This window comes from Pan troglodytes, chromosome 19, assembly GCF_028858775.2.
Source record: "Pan troglodytes isolate AG18354 chromosome 19, NHGRI_mPanTro3-v2.0_pri, whole genome shotgun sequence".
NCBI classification, from domain to species: domain Eukaryota; kingdom Metazoa; phylum Chordata; class Mammalia; order Primates; family Hominidae; genus Pan; species Pan troglodytes.
Window position 1 is genome coordinate 36702663 of NC_072417.2, and position 16774 is coordinate 36719436.

Genomic DNA, 16774 nt, shown 5'->3' on the forward strand with positions numbered 1-16774 from the left:
CCTGGCCAACATAGCGAAACTCTGTGTCTACTAAAAATACAAAAAAATTAGCTAGGTGTGATCTCAGCTACTCGGGAGGCTGAGGCAAGAGGATCACTTGAACCCTGAAGGTGGAGGTTGCAGTGAGCCGAGATCACGCCACTGCACTCCAGTCTGGGCAATAGAGCAAGATTCCATCTCCAAAGGAAAAAAAAATAGTGCTTCTCAAACTTTAATGTGCACAAGACTCACCTGGGATCCTGTTAAAATGCAGTTTTTTTGGTTTTTTTGAGGTGGAGTCTTACTCTGTCACCCAGGCTGGAGTGCAGTGGCGCCATCTCGGCTCACTGCAAGCTCTGCCTCCTGAGTTCACGCCATTCTCCTGCCTCCGCCTCCTGAGTAGCTGGGACTACAGGCACCTGCCACCATGCCCGGCCAATTTTTTTTGTATTTTTAGTAGAGACAGGGTTTCACCGTGTTAGACAGCATGGTCTCGATCTCCTGACCTCGTGATCCGCCTGCCTTGGCCTCCCAAAGTGCTGGGATTACAGGCATGAGCCACCGCGCCTGGCCTGTTCTTTTTTTTTTTTTTTAATGCAGTTTCTAATTTGGTAGCTCCAGGGTGGGCCTCAGGCTCTATTTTTCTTTCTTTCTTTCTGGTTTGTTTTGTTTTGTTTTGTTTTTTGAGACAGGGTCCTGCTCTGTCACCCAGGCTTGGAGTGCAGTGGCGTGATCATGGCTCACTGCAGCCTCGACCTCCCAGGCTCAAGCGATCCTCTCACCTCAGCCTCCCAAGTAGTTGGGACTACAGGTGCATGCCACCATGCCTAGCTAATTTTGGGGGTATTTTTGGGTAAAGATGGGGGTCTTACTATGCTACCAGGCTGGTCTCGAACTCCTGGGTTCAAGTGATCCACCTGCCTTGGCTTCCCAAAGTTCTGGGATTACAGGCAGGAGCTACCATGCTCAGCCTTGAGCTCCTGGGTGATGCCAATGCTGTTGGGCCAGGACCACATGTTGAGAAGCAGGGTCCCGGGGTGCACTGCTGCCTGACTGTCCATCAGTTCCTCCCCCATATTCAGAACCTCTGGCCCTACCTGGCTTTGCATCCCTGGGCATAGTCCCTTCTGTAACTGGACTTTCATTGGTGGCTGTGCACTGTCCAGATATAGCCATGGTACTTGCCAGGTTCCTCTCCCTGATCTCACCCTGCCCTCCTCATATGTTTATCTCAGACTGGGAGGCAATGATAGATTAAGGCAAATGGTAGCAGAAAATCTCAAGAGGCAGCTGAGCACAGCACCAGTGAGCAGGGGAGGTGGTGAGCTGCACCTGCCAAGTCCTGGGGTGCGAGCTGGAGGCGGAGGTGGCAACTCTAGGCATCTCACCTTCCCACTTTCATGATACACAAACAGGTTCCTGGTGTGGCCCTCTCTCCTGTAGGTGATCTGCAGCCCATGGGGGTGCCCTATCTTCTCTGTCTGGAAGGTGGCATTCAAGTCCTTAATGCTGATGACAGCTTTGGGGCTTTTACCCTGAAAGAGAGAAAGAGAAAGAAAGATGCTGACAGTCCACAGGGTGACTTCTGGTCAGCCTTCACCAAGGCCTTCATGCAAACAAGCATCAATCTGTAAATATATGGGTTTTAAATGTTCTTGCTCTCATATCAAAATTCATAGATACTGGCCAGATGCAGTGGCTTACGCCTGTAATCCCAGCACTTTGGGAGGCTGAGGTGGGTGGATCACCTATGGTCAGGAGTTTGAAACCAGCCTGGCCAACTTGGTAAAACCCCATCTCTACTAAAAATACAAAAATTAGCTGGGCGTAGTGGTAGGCACCTGTAATCCCAACAACTCGGGAGACTGAGGCAGGAGAGTGGTTTGAACCTGGGAGGTGGAGGTTGCAGTGAGCTGAGATCATGCCACTGCACTCTAGCCACCACACCTGGCTAATTTTTGTATTTTTAAGTAGAGACAGAGTTTCGCTATGTTGGCCAGGCTGCTCATGAACTCCTGACCTCAGGTGATCCACCTGCCTTGGCCTACCAAAGTGCTGGGATTATAGGCATGAGCCACTGAGCCCAGCCTATCGTTCCCTTCTTTGTGTCCATGTGTACTCAATGTTTAGCTTCCGTTTATAAGTTAGAACATTTGGTTTTCTGTTCCTTTGTTAGTTACTTAAGATAATGTTCTCCAGATCAATCCACGTTGCTGCAGAGAACATGATCTCATTCTTTTCTTTGTTTTTATTTTTGTTTTGTTTCGCTCTTGCTGCCCAGCTGGAGTGCAACGGTGTGATATCGGCTCACTGCAAACTCCGCCTCCCGGGTTCAAGCGATTCTCCTGCCTCAGCCTCTCGAGTAGCTGGGATTACAGACGTGTGCCACCACATCCAGCTAATTTTTTGTATTTTTAGTAGAAACGGGGTTTCACCATGTTAGCCAGGCTGGTGTCGAACTCCTGACCTCAGGTGATCTGCCCGCCTCAGCCTCCCAAAGTGCTGGGATTACAGGCGTGAGCCACCGCCCCCGGCCAATCTGGTTCTTATTTATTTATTTATTTATTTATTTTTGAGAAAGAGTCTTGCTCTGTTGTCCAGGCTGAAGTGCAATGGCGTGATCTGAGGTCACTGCAACCTCTGCCTCCCAGATTCTAACCATTCTCCTGCCTTAGCCTCCTGAGTAGCTGGGATTACAGACACGTGCCACCATGCCTGGCTAATTTTTGTATTTTTAGTAGAGATGGGGTTTGACCATGTTGGTCAGGCTGGTCTTGAACTCCTGACCTTGTGATCCACCTGCCTCGGCCTCCCAAAGTTCTGGGATTACAAGCATGAGCCACTGTGCCCAGCCAATCTCATTCTTTTTTATGGCTGTGTAGTATTCTATGATGTTTACGTACCACATTTCCATTATCCAGTCCACCATTGATGGGCATCTAGGCCGATTCCATGTTTTTGCTATTGTAAATAGTGCTGCGATGAACATACATGTACATGTGTCTTTACAGTAGAATTATTTCTTTTTTCTTTTCTTTCTTTCCTTTTTTTTTTCAGACCGAGTTTCACTCTTGTTGCCCAGGCTGGAGTACAATGGAGTGATCTCAGCTCACTGCAACCTCCACCTCCTGGGTTCAAGCAATTCTTCTGCCTCAGCCTCCCAAGTCGCTGGGATTACAGGGATACGCCACCACGCCTGGCTAATTTTGTATTTTTAGTAGAGACAGGGTTTCTCCATGTTGGTCAGGTTGATCTCGAACTCCCGACCTCAGGTGATCCGCCGGCCTCTGCCTTCCAAAGTGCTGGGATTACAGGCATGAGCCACTGCATCCGGCCTATAGTAGAATTATTTCTATTGCTTTGGGTATATACCCAGTAATGGGATTGCTGGGTCAAATGTTAGTTCTGTTTTAAGTTCTTTGAGAAATCTCCAAACTGCTTTCTACCATGGCTGAACTAATTTACATTCCTGCCACAAGTGTGTAAACATTCCCTTTTCTCCACAACCTCACCAGTATCTGTTACTTTTTTACTTTTTGATAACAGTCATTCTGACTGGTATAGATGGTATCTCATTGTAGTTTTGACTTACATTTCTCTGATTAGTGATGTTGAGCATTTTTTCATTTGCTTGTTGGCCACGTGTATGTCTTCTTTGAGAAGTGTCTCTACACATCTTTTGCCCATTTTAATGAGGTTCTTTTTGCTTTCAACATTATATTTTTGAGGTCTACCCATGCTGAGATACACCAGTCTAGTTTGCTCTTGTAAATGACTATACCAAAAGTTATCAATCTATTTTCTGTTAATAGATTGTTCCTATATATATATTGAGATTGTTCCTGATTTTTTGCTATCATAAGTAATGTTGCAGTCAGTTTGTGCACCTGGTACACATATGTGAGTGCATCTGTAGGTCACAGCGTATGCTTAGAAATGGAATTGCTGGATCACAGTTATATACATCTTCACTTACTAGAGACTGCCAAATTATTCTGCTGAATGGCTCAACAGTGATTGTACCAATATTTACTTCCATCAATGAAATAGAATAGTTCCCCTTTCCCCATATACTCACCAACACTTGACACTACCAGATTACAAAATTTTTGCCAATATGATGGGTATGGAATTGTATCTCATTGTTAATTTTCACTTAATCAACACTTATTGAGGTGTAGTTTAGAAACAATAAACTGTACTCGTATTAAGAGTATAGTTTGGGCCGGGCACTGTGGCTCACACCTGTTATCCCAGCACTTTGGAAGGCCGAGGCGGGTGGATCACGAGGTTGAGAGATCGAGACCATCCTGGCCAACATGGTGAAATCCTGTCTCTACTAAAAATACAAAAATTAGCTGGGAGTGGTGGTACACACCTGTAGTCCCAGCTACTAGTGAGGGTGAGGAAGGAGAATCGCTTGACCCCAGGAGGCAGAGGTTGCAGTGAGCCAAGATCACACCACTGCACTCCAGCCTGGTGACAGAGCAAGACTCCATCTCGAAAAAAAAAAAAAAAAAAAGTTTGATTTTTGACAAATGTATATACCCACGTAACCACAACAATCAAGATATGAAACATTACTTATCATCCTAAATGTCACCCCAAAAGACTTCACTCATCCCCCTTCGCAGAATCTCTACCCCATTCCAACACCAGATAACCACTTATTTGTCTTCTATCAGTACAGTTTTGCCTGTTCTAAAATTTCATATAAATGAGATCATATAATACTCTTATACAAGGCGACTTAGAAAAGTTCATGGAAAACACATAGTATGAAAAAGCTATGCATGGATTTCAAATTGTTTTGCACCAAAATAAACTCATACTAATTTGTTATAACATGTCTGAGTGGGATTTTGTTTGAGGCACTAAGAAGGATACGACATCAACTTGAAAACAGCCCCTCTCAGAGCAACATGAATTCTGCTAAAATTGAAGCAAGAACAAACATCAACATTTATGGTGAAGCTTGGATGGAAGAATGGTGAAATCACTGGTGCTTTCAGAAAAGTTTACAGGGACAAATCCCCAACAAAATTAGCGGTTTACAAATGGATAACTTGTTAAGGAGGGACAAGATGATGTTGAAGATGGCGCCTGCAGCAGCAGACCATCTACATCAATTTGCAATGAAAAAAATCATCTTGTTCATGCCCTAATTGAAGAGAAGCAATAATTAACAGCACAAACAATAGCTAACACCACAGATATCTCAGTTGGTGCAGCTCACACAAATCTGACTGAAAAATTAAAGCTGGGCAAACTTTCCACTCAATGAGTACCAATGCCATTGCACCCAGATCAGTTGCAGACAAGAGCAGAGCTTTCAATGGAAATTTTAAACAAGTGAGATCAAGATCCTGAGGCAGTTCTTTGAAGAACTGTAACAGGAGATGAAACATGGCTTTACCAGTATGATCCTGAAGACAAAGCATAATCAAAGCAATGGCTACCAAGAGGTGGAAGTGGTCCTGTCATAGCAAAAGCAGACCAGTCAAGAACAAAGGCCGTGGTAAAGTTTTCTGGGAGATGCTCAAGGTATTTTGCTTGTTGACTTTCTAGAGGGCCAAAGAACAATAACATCTGCTCATTATGAGAGTGTTTTGAGAAAGTTAGCCAAAGCTTCAGCAGAAAAACATCTGAGAAAGCTTCACCAGAGAGTCCTTCTCCCCCACGACAATGCTTCAACTACATTTCTCTCATCAAACAAGGGCAATTTTGTGAGAGTTTCAATGGGAAGTGATTATGCATCATCTTACAGTCCGAATTCGGCTTCTTCTAACTTCTTTTTGTTTTCTAATCTTAAAAAATCTGTAAAGGAGGCCAGGCATGGTGGCTCACGCCTGTAATCCCAGCACTTTCAGAGACCGAGGCGGGCGAATCACTCGAGGTCAGGAGTTCGAGACCAGCCTGGCCAACATGGTGAAACCCCGTCTCTACTAAATATACAAAAATTAGCCCAGCATGGTGGCCAACGCCTGTAATCCCAGCTCCTGGGGAGGCTGAGGCAGGACAATCACTTGAACCTGGGAGGCGAAGGTTGCAGTGAGCCGAGATCGTGCCACTGTACTCCAGCCTGGGCGATGAAGCAAGACTCCATCTCAAAAAAAAAAAAAAAATCTGTAAAGGGTACCCATCTTTCTTCAGTTAATAGTGTAAAAAAAAAGGCCAGGCGTGGTGACTCATGTCTGTTATCCTAGCACTTTGGGAGGCTGAGGCTGGTAGATCGGTTGAGTTCAGGAATTCAAGACCAACCTGGGCAACATGACGAAACCCTGTCATTGCCAAAAAATACAAAAATTAGCCAGGCATGGTGGTGTGTGCCTGAAGTCTCAGCTACTCGGGAGGCTGAGGTGGAAGGAGCGCTTGAGCCTGGGAGGTTGTGGCTGCAGTGAGCTAGAATTGCACCACTGTACTCCAGCCTTGGTGAAAGAGCAAGACCCTGTCTCAGAAAACAGCAAAAAAAAACAAAATGTAAAAAAGACTGCATTGGCATGGTTAAATTCCCAGGACCCTCAATTGCTAGGGGATGGACTAAATGGCTGGTGTCATCACTTATAAAAGTGTCTTGACCTTGATGGAGCTTATGTTGAGAAATAAAGTTTATATCTTTAATTTTAATCTCATTTGTCCAATACCTTTTTTTTTTTTTTTTTTTTGGAAATGGAGTTTTGCTCTTTCGCCCAGGCTGGAGTGCAGTGGCGCCATCTCGGCTCACTGCAAGCTCCGCCTCCCAGGTTCGGGCCATTCTCCTGCCTCAGCCTCCTGAGTAGCTGGGACTACAGGCGCCTGCCACCACACCCAGCTAAGTTTTTGTATTTTTAGTAGAGACGGGATTTCACCGTGTTAGCCAAGATGGTCTCAATCTCCTGACCTCGTGATCTGCCTGCCTCGGCCTCCCAAAGTGCTGGGATTTCAGGTGTGAGCCTCCGAGCCTGGCCTCCAAGAACTTTTTGAAGTGCTTTGTATAGAGCTTGGGGCTTTTTTTTTTTTTTTTTTTTCAGTTTCACTTTCTTTATACTTCATTTCCTTTTTTGTATTACCCAAAAGTTTTACCTAAAAATTAGTCACCTTTATGATTTTAAAATATCCACTTTGGGAAATAAATAAAAAAGAACATAGGGAGCCTATTCTATTTTTGGACTATTCTAGACTGAACTGGCATAGGACTGAAAAACAGATCAACTTTTTTCAACCAATGATGAGGCCCTGTCCGAGAGACCAACTCGCAGCAGCTGCTGGGGTTTGGTGACCTTTCCTAACTGCAGTAGCGCTTTCTCTTCCGGCCTTTTGTACCATTTCAGCAAAAATGTTGAAAAAGCCACATTTTTCAGTGCTTTACATTGAAGACTGGGAAAAAAATCTTCCTCTAACTTGGAGGGTAAAGATTCTTCATCCCTTAACATTTTTTACTTGGTCCCAGACTGTGGCCACATTGGACAGACCTTTTATATTATTATTTATACAAATGTATGGGGTACGTGTGAAATTTCGCTACATGTATATAATGTGTAGTGATCAAGCCAGGATATTTAGGGTGTTGGTCACCGGAGTATTTTTGTTAAGCGTAGTTACCCCACTCTGGTATCAAATATTGAATTTATTCCTCGCATCTTACAACGTTTGTACCCCTTAACCCACTTCCCTTCATCCTCCCTTCTCCTCCCCATAGACAGACCTTTTAGCATTGCTCTGGTCTGCCTAGAAAAGCAACAGGGGGAATATATAATAATTCTACATATAGGAAATAGAGTAAGGTGAAGGCTGAAGTGCTCAGAGCTTATCCTTCTCTTACTTTGTTGGCCACAATTTCACATTCTCTTTGCTGAAAATTTCTTATCTTTCTATCCTTTAAATACTGGAATGCCCCAGGGCTCAATGGGGTAGATGGTCTCCAAAGATGGCGCTCACCCAGTCTTTCCCTCCCAGTGTATATGTGACCCTCTATCCATGAAGAGGTTGAATCTATTTCCCCTCCCCTTGAATCAGGGCTTGTTGCATGACTTGCTTTGACCAACAGAATGCAGCTCCTGGTTAGCCTTCCAGAGGTCTGGTAGCATTTGCTTTTGTTTAGGAAAGTCAGCAGCCAAGCCACAAGAAAGCTTAAGCTAGACTCCTGAATGAGGAAGACAGAGCCACCATATAGAGTACACCAAGGCACTAGACATGAGTGAAAGCTTCTTTGGGTCTCTGGCCAGCTAAGGGCAGCAGAGTAGCCCAGCTGATGCCACATGGAGTACACCAGAACAGCCGAGGCCTCCTCAAATTCCTGACCCATAGGATTGTGAGAAATAGTAAATTGATATTTTAAGCCATTAAGTTTTAGGATGGTTTGTTACTCAGCAACACATAACCAAAATACTCAGTCCCTGAACACCTTTTTCCTGCTTAGGTGATCCTAGCCAGTCCCATTACTAAACCAGTCTACATGCTGACGACTCCAGTTCCAAACTCTCTCCAAGCCTCCAAATCAGACATCCAACTTCTGTCACTTGGATTTAGAATTCAGGAAACATACATCCAACTTCTTTCCCCATGTCTCTACTGGATGACTAATAGGCATCTCAAAATAAAAAGGACTTTTGAGCATCCCCTTAGGGGTCTAAGTCTTTGCCACCTCAGTAAATAGCAAATCTATTCTTGTAGTTTTGTAGAGCAAAAATCTGGGAATCATCCTTGATTCCTCTTACTCTCACACCCCACATCCAATCCTTCAATAAATTCTATTGCCTCTACTTCCAAAATATATCCAGAATCTGACCACTTCTAACCATCCTGGTCGGATCCACCATTCTTCTTCACTTGGGTTATTGCAACAGCTTCCTGACTAATTTCTCTGCCTCTGCTCTGGCCTCCTTCCTCCCTACTCACCCTAGCAGCAGCCAGCGTGTTGCTTTTAAAAAGCTTAAGTCAGGCTGGGCGCAGTGGCTCATGCCTATAATCCCAGCATTTTGGGAGGCTGAGGCGGGCAGATCACATGAGGTTAGGAGTTCTAAATCAGCCTGGTCAACATGGTGAAACCCTGTCTCTACTAAAAATACAAAAATTAGCCGGGTGTGGTGGTGCATGCCTGTAGTCCCAGCTACTGGGGAGGCTGAGGCAGGAGAATCGCTTGAACCCGGGAGGTGGAGGTTGCAGTGAGCCGAGATCACACCATTGCACTTCAACCTGAGCAATAGAGTGAAATCCCATCTCAAAAAATAAATAAATAGGCCGGGCGCGGTGGCTCACGCCTGTAATCCCAGCACTTTGGGAGAGTGAGGTGGGTGGATCACGAGGTCAGAAATTCAAGACCAGCCTGGCCAAGATGGTGGAACCCTGTCTACTAAAAATACAAAAACTAGCCAGGCATGGTGGTGCGCGCCTGTAATCCCAGCTACTCGAGAGACTGAGGCAAAGAATTGCTTGAACCTGGGAGGCAGAGGTTGCAGTGAGCCGAGATCACGCCACTGCACTCCAGCCTAGGTGACAGAGCGAGCCTCCATCTCAAATCAATCAATCAATCAAAAACTTAAGTCAAATAATATCACTTCTCAGCTCAAAATCCTCCAATTTCTTCCCATCTCACTCAGTAAAATCCAAAAGCCCAATTTTTGCAAATCCTACATGTATAAGTGACTTGTATCTAGAATATATACAGAACTATTACGACTTACTAATAAAAAGACAAATAACCTAATTAAAATATGGGGAAAGGATCTGTGTTAGCCAAGATGGTCTCCATCTCCTGACCTCCTGATCTGCCCACCTCGGCCTCCCAAAGTGCTGGGATTACAGGCGTGAGCCACCGCGCCCGGCCAATATGGGGAAAGGATCTGAATAGACATTTCTACAAATAAGATATACAAATGGCCAATAAGCACATTAAAAAGATGCTCAACATCATTTGCCATGTGGGAAACACCAATCAAAACCACAATGAGATACGACTTCATACCCACGAAGATGGCTATTATAAAAAAGACAGATATGGGCCTGGCATAGTGGCTCACATCTATAATCCTAGTACTTTGGGAGACTGAGGCAGAGGATTGCTTGAAGCCAGGAGTTTGAGAACAGCGTAGGCAACAAAGCAAAACCCTATCTCTACAAAAATAAATAAGTAAATAAAAATTAGCTGGGTGGAGCGGTATGCATCTGCAATCCCAGTGCTTTGAGAGACCGGAGCAGGAGGAGCGCTTGAGGCCAGTAATTTAAGGTTGCAGTGAGCTATGATTGCACCACTGCACTCCAGCCTGGCCAACAGAGGAAGACCCTGTCTCTAAAAAAATAAATAAAATAAAATAATAAAATAAAATAAAAATAACCAGATTAGGCAAATCCATAGAGACAGAAAGTAAGTTGTTGGTTGCCTAGGGCTAGTGGTGGAGTGGGGTGGGGGATTACAGCTAAGGGATAAGGTGTTTAAAGTTTTTAACTGAATTGTGGTGATAGTTGTGCTACTCTGTGAATACACTAAAAGCCAATTGACTGCATACTTTAAATGGGTGAATTATATGGTATGTGAATTGTATCTCAATAAACTGTTACCAAAAGAAATCCCAAGTCTTGCTATGACCTACAAGGCCCTCCACCATGTGACTTCATCTCCCTCCACACTTTTCCTTGCTCACTCTGCACAAGTCGCTCTGCCCTCCTTGATGCCCTATACCCACCAAACACACTTCTAGCTCAGGGCCGGGGTTGCAGCTTATGGTTAAGTAGTTTGTGCACTGCATAAAAAGCTCCTAGCTGACTGGTAACTGCAAACCAGGCTTCTGATTTTCGAGACTGGGGCCCAGGGGCTGCACCCTCTTAAAGGGATCTTCTTTCTCAAATCAGTACAAAGGTGTATGTGTTTGACCATACCTGTGCTCAGGGCTTCTGCACATACTGTTCCTCCCCTTTCTTCTACTCTTCCCCCCACATAGCCATGTAACTCAGTGCTCACATTTGTTCAGTTATCTGCTCAAATGTCACCAGAGAGGCCTTCCCTGATCACTCTGCAGCAGCACTCCCTGACTCCCTAACACACTCTCATTGTTCTCTATCTTCTCACTCTCCGCTATTTTACTTCTTTTTTTCTTGAGACGGAGTTTCACTCTTGTTGCCCAGGCTGGAGTACAATGGCACGATCTCAGCTCACTGCAACCTCCACCTCCCAGGTTCAAGTGATACTCCTGCCTCAGTCTCCCGAGTAGCTGGGATTACAGGCATGCGCCACCACGCCCAGATAATTTTATATTTTTTTAGTAGAGATGGGGTTTCTCCATGTTGGTCAGGCTGGTCTCAAACTCCCGACCTCAAGTGATCCACCTGCCTCGGCCTCCCAAAGTGCTGGGATTACAGGCATGAGCCACCGTGCCCGGTTTTTGTTTTTGTTTTTGTTTTTGTTTTGTTTTGTTTTTTGAGACAGGGTCTCACTCTGTCACCCATGCTAGAGTACAGTGGCACAATCTCGGCTCAATGCAGCCTCGACCTCCCATGCTCAAGCAGTTCTCCCACCTCAGACTCCCTAGTAGCTGGGACTACAGGCATGTGCCACCATACAAAGGTGTATGTGCTTGACCCAGCTAATTTTTGTATTTTTTTGTAGAGATGGGGCTTCACCATGTTGCCCAGGCTGATCTCAAACTTCTGAACTCAAGCAATCCCCCTGCCTCAATCTCTTACTAAAGTGCTGGGATTATAGGTGTGAGCTACTGTGCGCAGCCACTTCTATTTTACTTTATAAAACTATTGCCTCCTGGTATATTATATATTGATGTTTTGATTACAGAGCTCTTTCCTTTCACTAGACTGAAAGCTCCCTGAGAACAAGAGTTTTGTTTAGTTCCCTGCTGTATCCTCAGTGCCTGGAATAATGTCTAGCACACAGTAGGTACTCAATAAATGTTTCTTAAGTGAATGAATAAATGAAGCAAAACCAAGTGGTCATCAAAGGCTTAAACATGGACCTATCTAAGCTGATTCTAGGTGGACAGAAAGTATGATTTTTGGTGGACTGGATTTACTGTATAGCCAAGGAAAAGTAGCCAAATGTTGTGCCTAACTCTCAGGGGCTGAGATTATCTACAAGAAAAGGGCACCACTGATTAGAATGTAGACCTTAGTCGGGTGAGAGTGCTCAGGAAGGGACCTGCTCTCGTTGGTCTGGCATCTTACCTGTTCCTTTGTGAAGTACTTCAGGAGGCCTTCTCTTGCCAGAAGTACAAACCTCCTTCTCAGAAACTGTGAGTTGTCCCTTCCTCGCTTCCACAGGAATCCTTCTCGGTTACCTTAAGCAGCAAGGATGACAAAGCGTGAACACACGTGACCTTAAGATCACAAGCAGCTCAGGAACCTCTGAGGTTCTCAAGGGTGGAATAAGCCTTCCATCTGCTGCCAAAGTATCTCCACTCAGACTTCCCTATTTCAGCCGCAGAACACAAGGATCCCATCTGGGGCCAACTTTGTGATGTCTTCTCACTTCAGGGGCACTTCCCACTGCCTAAAACCTTTCTTCCTTGACTTTCTGTGTATCAGGCTGTCTCATAAGAAGACCCTTAAGAAGGCAAAGTCCTGAGAAACTGGACTGATTCTGAAAGACACTTAAATACATACTAAATACATATGGTCCTGCCCAACTTCATGCTGACATCAACCTAATGAAACTTTAGAAGTAAGGCTGGGCGCAGTGGCTTACGCCTGTAATCCCAGCACTTTGGGAGGCCGAGGTGGGCAGATCACAAGGTCGGGAGTTCAAGACCAGCCTGACCAACATGGTGAAACCCCGTCTCTACTAAAAATATAAAAATTAGCTGGGCATGGTGGCGCGTGCCTGTAATCCCAGCTACTCAGGAGGCTGAGACAGGAGAATCACTTGAACCCGGGAGGGGGAGGTTGCAGCGAGCTGAGATTGTGCCACTGCACTCCAGCCTGGGTGACACAGTGAGACTCCCTCCAGGCATCTGCTGGTTTGAAGAATAATTTATGGGCTGGGTGCAATGGCTCACACCTGTAATCTTGACACCTTGGGAGGCCAAGGCAGACAGATCACTTGAAGTCAGGAGTTTGACATCAGCCTGGCCAACATGGCAAAACCCTGACTCTCCTAAAAATATAAACATTAGCCAGGTGTGGTTGTGCATGCCTGTAATCCCAGCTACTCGGGAGACTGAGGCATGAGAATCACTTGAACCTGGGATGTGGAAGTTGCAGTGAGCCGAGTTCACGCCATTGCACTCCAGCCTGGGTAACAGAGTGAGACCCTGACTCAATAAATAAATACATAAATAAATAGAATAATTTGTGGTCCTGGTAGCCAGGATAGCTGAGCACTGCCTCTGGCCCTCTAAGAATGATTTTTTATACTTTACTGTCTGGGTCAGAGTCAGCTTGGACTCAGGACCGTGGGGGTGAAACTGTCACAGGTCCAGGGCCACAGAAGAGGTTGTACCCTGCACAGTGGTCGAAAGGGAGGCTGAATTTAAGCCCATCCTCCTCACCAAGTCTTGAGCTGCACCAGGAATAAAGCTCACCAGGAGCAGGGATATCTTTTCCTAATTGGTCTGTCCAGTGGAGGAGTCTTTCTGCAATTTATATTAAGTGTTTGATGCTGGGCGTGGTGGCTCATGCCTGTAGTCCCAGAACTTTGGGAGGCTAAGGTGGGCGGATCATGAGGTCAGGAGTTCGAGACCAGCCTGGCCAACATGGTAAAACCCCGTCTTTACTAAAAATACAAAAATTAGCCAAGCATGATGCTGTAATCCCAGCTACTCAGGAGGCTGAGGCAGGAGAATCGCTGGAACCCAGGAGGCAGAGGCTGCACTGAGCTGAGATCATGCTACTGCACTCCACCCTGGGCAACAAGAGCAAGCCTCTGTCTCAAAAAAAAAAAAAAAAGAAGAAGAAGAAGAAAAAGAAAAAGAGTCTGGCTGGGCACAGTGGCTCACACCTGTAATCTCAGCACTTTGGGAGGCCAAAGCGAAAGGATCACTTGAGTTCAGGAGTTCAAGATCAGCCTGGGCAACATGGTGAAACCCCATCTCTACAAAAAATAAAAATAAAAAAATAAAAGCCACTAAAATTAGCCAGGTATGGTGGCATGTGCCTGTAGTCCCAGCTAGTTGGGAGGCTGAGGTGGGAGGATCATGTGAGCCCGGGAGATTGAAGCTGCAGTGAGCTGTGATAGTGCCACTGCACTCCAGGCTGGACAACAGAGTAAGACCCTGTCTCAAAAAAAAAAAAAAAAAAAAAAAGAGTCTGTACACACTTGTGACCCTGCAAAGACCTGAGACAAAGACCAGAGAAGCTCTGAGCTTCTCTGCTGCTCAGAGCATAAAGCCCCACCAGCTGATGTGTTGTTATTTCAGAGTCAGAAGAACCCACACCTTGGCCTCTGCGGCCACAGTGAGAACAGCAGGCATCTCTTGGATGGATCTTGCTCCTAATATTTAGGCACTTGGTTTTTCTAGAGCTCATTAAAACATAGATTTCAAAAGGTGATGGAAATAACTTTACCTGGGAGCGAGATGGTTTCCCCATCAGCCATAAATTCCCGTCTCTCATACTTAGCTCGAATCCATTGTTCCTTTAAGACCCTAAAAAGAGAGAGCCTGAGGTCAGCTGCGTTTGATGCATTCTCTTTTTTTTTTTTTTTTTGAGACAGGGTCTCCCTCTGTTGCCCAGGCTGGAGTGCAGTGGTGTGATCACGTGATCACGGCTCACTGCAGCCTAGACCTCCTAGGCCCAGGCGATCCTCCCACCTCAGCCTCTTAAGTAGCTGGGATCACAGGCAGGCACCACCACACCTGGCTAATTTTTAAATTTTTGTAGAGATGGGGGTCTCCCTATGTTGCCTAAGCTGGTCTTGAACTTCAGGGCTCAAGCTATCCTCCTGCCTCAGCCTCCCAAAGTGCTGGGATTACCACCATGCCTGGACTGATGCATTCTTTTCCAAGACCCTGCAGTTGAGGGTGGGAACATCACAGCAGTGCCTCACTGCCTGCTCCAGCTACCTAGGATTCCTCAGCCTCAGTACTGTTAACATTCGGGTTTGGATAATTCCTTGTTGTGTTGTCTTATGGGTTGTCCCATGCTCCACAGAATGTTTAGCAGCATTTCTGGCCTCTACCCATTAGATGCCAGTAGCACCCCCTCCCCAGTTGTGGCACCCAAAAATGTCTTCAGGCATTGCCAAATGTCCTCTGGGGGAAATATTTCTCCCAGTGGGCTATATGAGAACCACTGAGTTGTTCCAATCCCAGTATCAGCTCTCTGGGTCAATGAGACAGATACTGGCTCCCCTGGACTATCTACACCACCTACTCCCACTGTGTGTTCATCAGCTTAGGCAGGAGAGTCCAGGAGCCTCTTCCTGTACCTGCCCATGAAGTCTGGGCAGGCTACACTGGACAGAGCAGTCGTCTTAGGATCTGACCACCTGGGACCTGGTCTCACTCTATCATTTATCCACTGTGTGACCATGAGCAAGTTACCCAACTCCTCTGAATTTGGGGAATAGACCTCTATTGTTATACTCACTTAGCCCTCAGAGTTGTTGAGAGGTTTAAATGTATATAAAGGGCCTAGCACCTACTCAGCACATAGTAAGTGTTTAATGTGATCTCAATCAGAGATTGTCATCCGTGAGTCCTGCAGAAAAACCATGCAGCTGAGAGTGGAGTTATTTTAATTGTTTGGTTCCTGCTCACCTTTTCCAGGGAAGTGTTCCAAGGTATATATGACCTTACCCCATAGCCACAGGAATGACCTAGAGCTGGGCATCTGGCCCAACCTGGTCATTCAGAGCTCTTTGCTGCTCTGGGCTGTGTGGACCGAGAGGGTCAAAAGTGAAGGAGAGATTGATGGAGCTTTCTCCAGAGTCACGCTGGAAGGTATAGCCTGGCACCTGCTTGTGGCCTTGCTGCCAGCTGTGTGAAGGAAGCCTGGCTGAGAGAAAGAGGAAAGAGAGCCAGAGAGAGTATGAGAGACCTGATGGTGTGTGAGCTCCTGGCTTGGTCCTTCCTGAGGCCAGCTCCACCACTGTCCTTCAGGTAGTCTGATCCCCAGAACCCATAAAATCCTCTTTTTTTAATGCTGGTTTAAACTGGGTTTCTGGCCAGGCGCAGTGGCTCACACTTGCAATCCTAGCACTTTGGGAGGCCAAGGCAGGCAGATCACTTGAGGTCAAGAGTTCAAGACGAGCCTGGCCAACATAGCAAAACCCCGGCTCTACCAAAAATACAAAAATTAGCTGGGCATGGTGGCACGTGCCTGTAATCCCAGCTACTTGGGAAGCTGAAACAGGAGAATCGCTTGAACCCAGGAGGTGGAGGTTGCAGTCAGCTGAGATTGTGCCACTGCACTCCAGCCTGGGTGAAAGAGCAAGACTCTGTCACAAAAATAAATAAATAAATAAATAAATAAATAAATAAATAAATAAGGTTTCTGTCGCTTACAGTCAAGAGTCCAGGCTGGGCATGGTAACTCATGCCTGTAATCCCAGCACTTTGGGAGGCCAACGCAGGCAGATGGCTTGAGCTCAGCTCAGGAGTTTGAGACCAGCCTGGGCAACATGATGAAACCTCATCTCTACAAAAATAAAAACAAACAAAAATACAAAAATTAACCAGGCATGGTGGCATGCACCTGTAGTTCCAGCTACTTGGGAGGCTGAGGTGGGAGGATCACTTGAGCCGAGGAGGTTGGGGCTGCAGTGAGCCATGATTGTGCCACTGAACTCTAGCCTGAGCAACAGAGTGAAACCTTGTCTCTATATTTAAAAAAGAAAGAAAGAAAAAAGAGAGAGAGAGAGTCATTCCTAGTG

At 45.8% G+C, this 16774-nt stretch overlaps 1 protein-coding gene across 12 annotated transcripts in view; it reads right to left on the minus strand.

Annotated features, from left to right (window-relative positions):
• ADAP2 (ArfGAP with dual PH domains 2) overlaps positions 1–16774 on the minus strand; it is a 42188-nt gene that overhangs the window by 12783 nt on the left and 12631 nt on the right. For all 12 annotated transcript variants that reach the window (XM_016932045.4, XM_063798738.1, XM_016932042.4 and 9 more), the window contains exons 4-6: positions 14467–14546; positions 12130–12242; positions 1368–1514 (exon numbers count right to left, since the gene is read on the minus strand). In XM_016932045.4, the coding sequence (XP_016787534.1) occupies positions 1368–1514; positions 12130–12242; positions 14467–14546 (340 nt within the window). The remainder of the gene's footprint in view (positions 1–1367; positions 1515–12129; positions 12243–14466; positions 14547–16774) is intronic.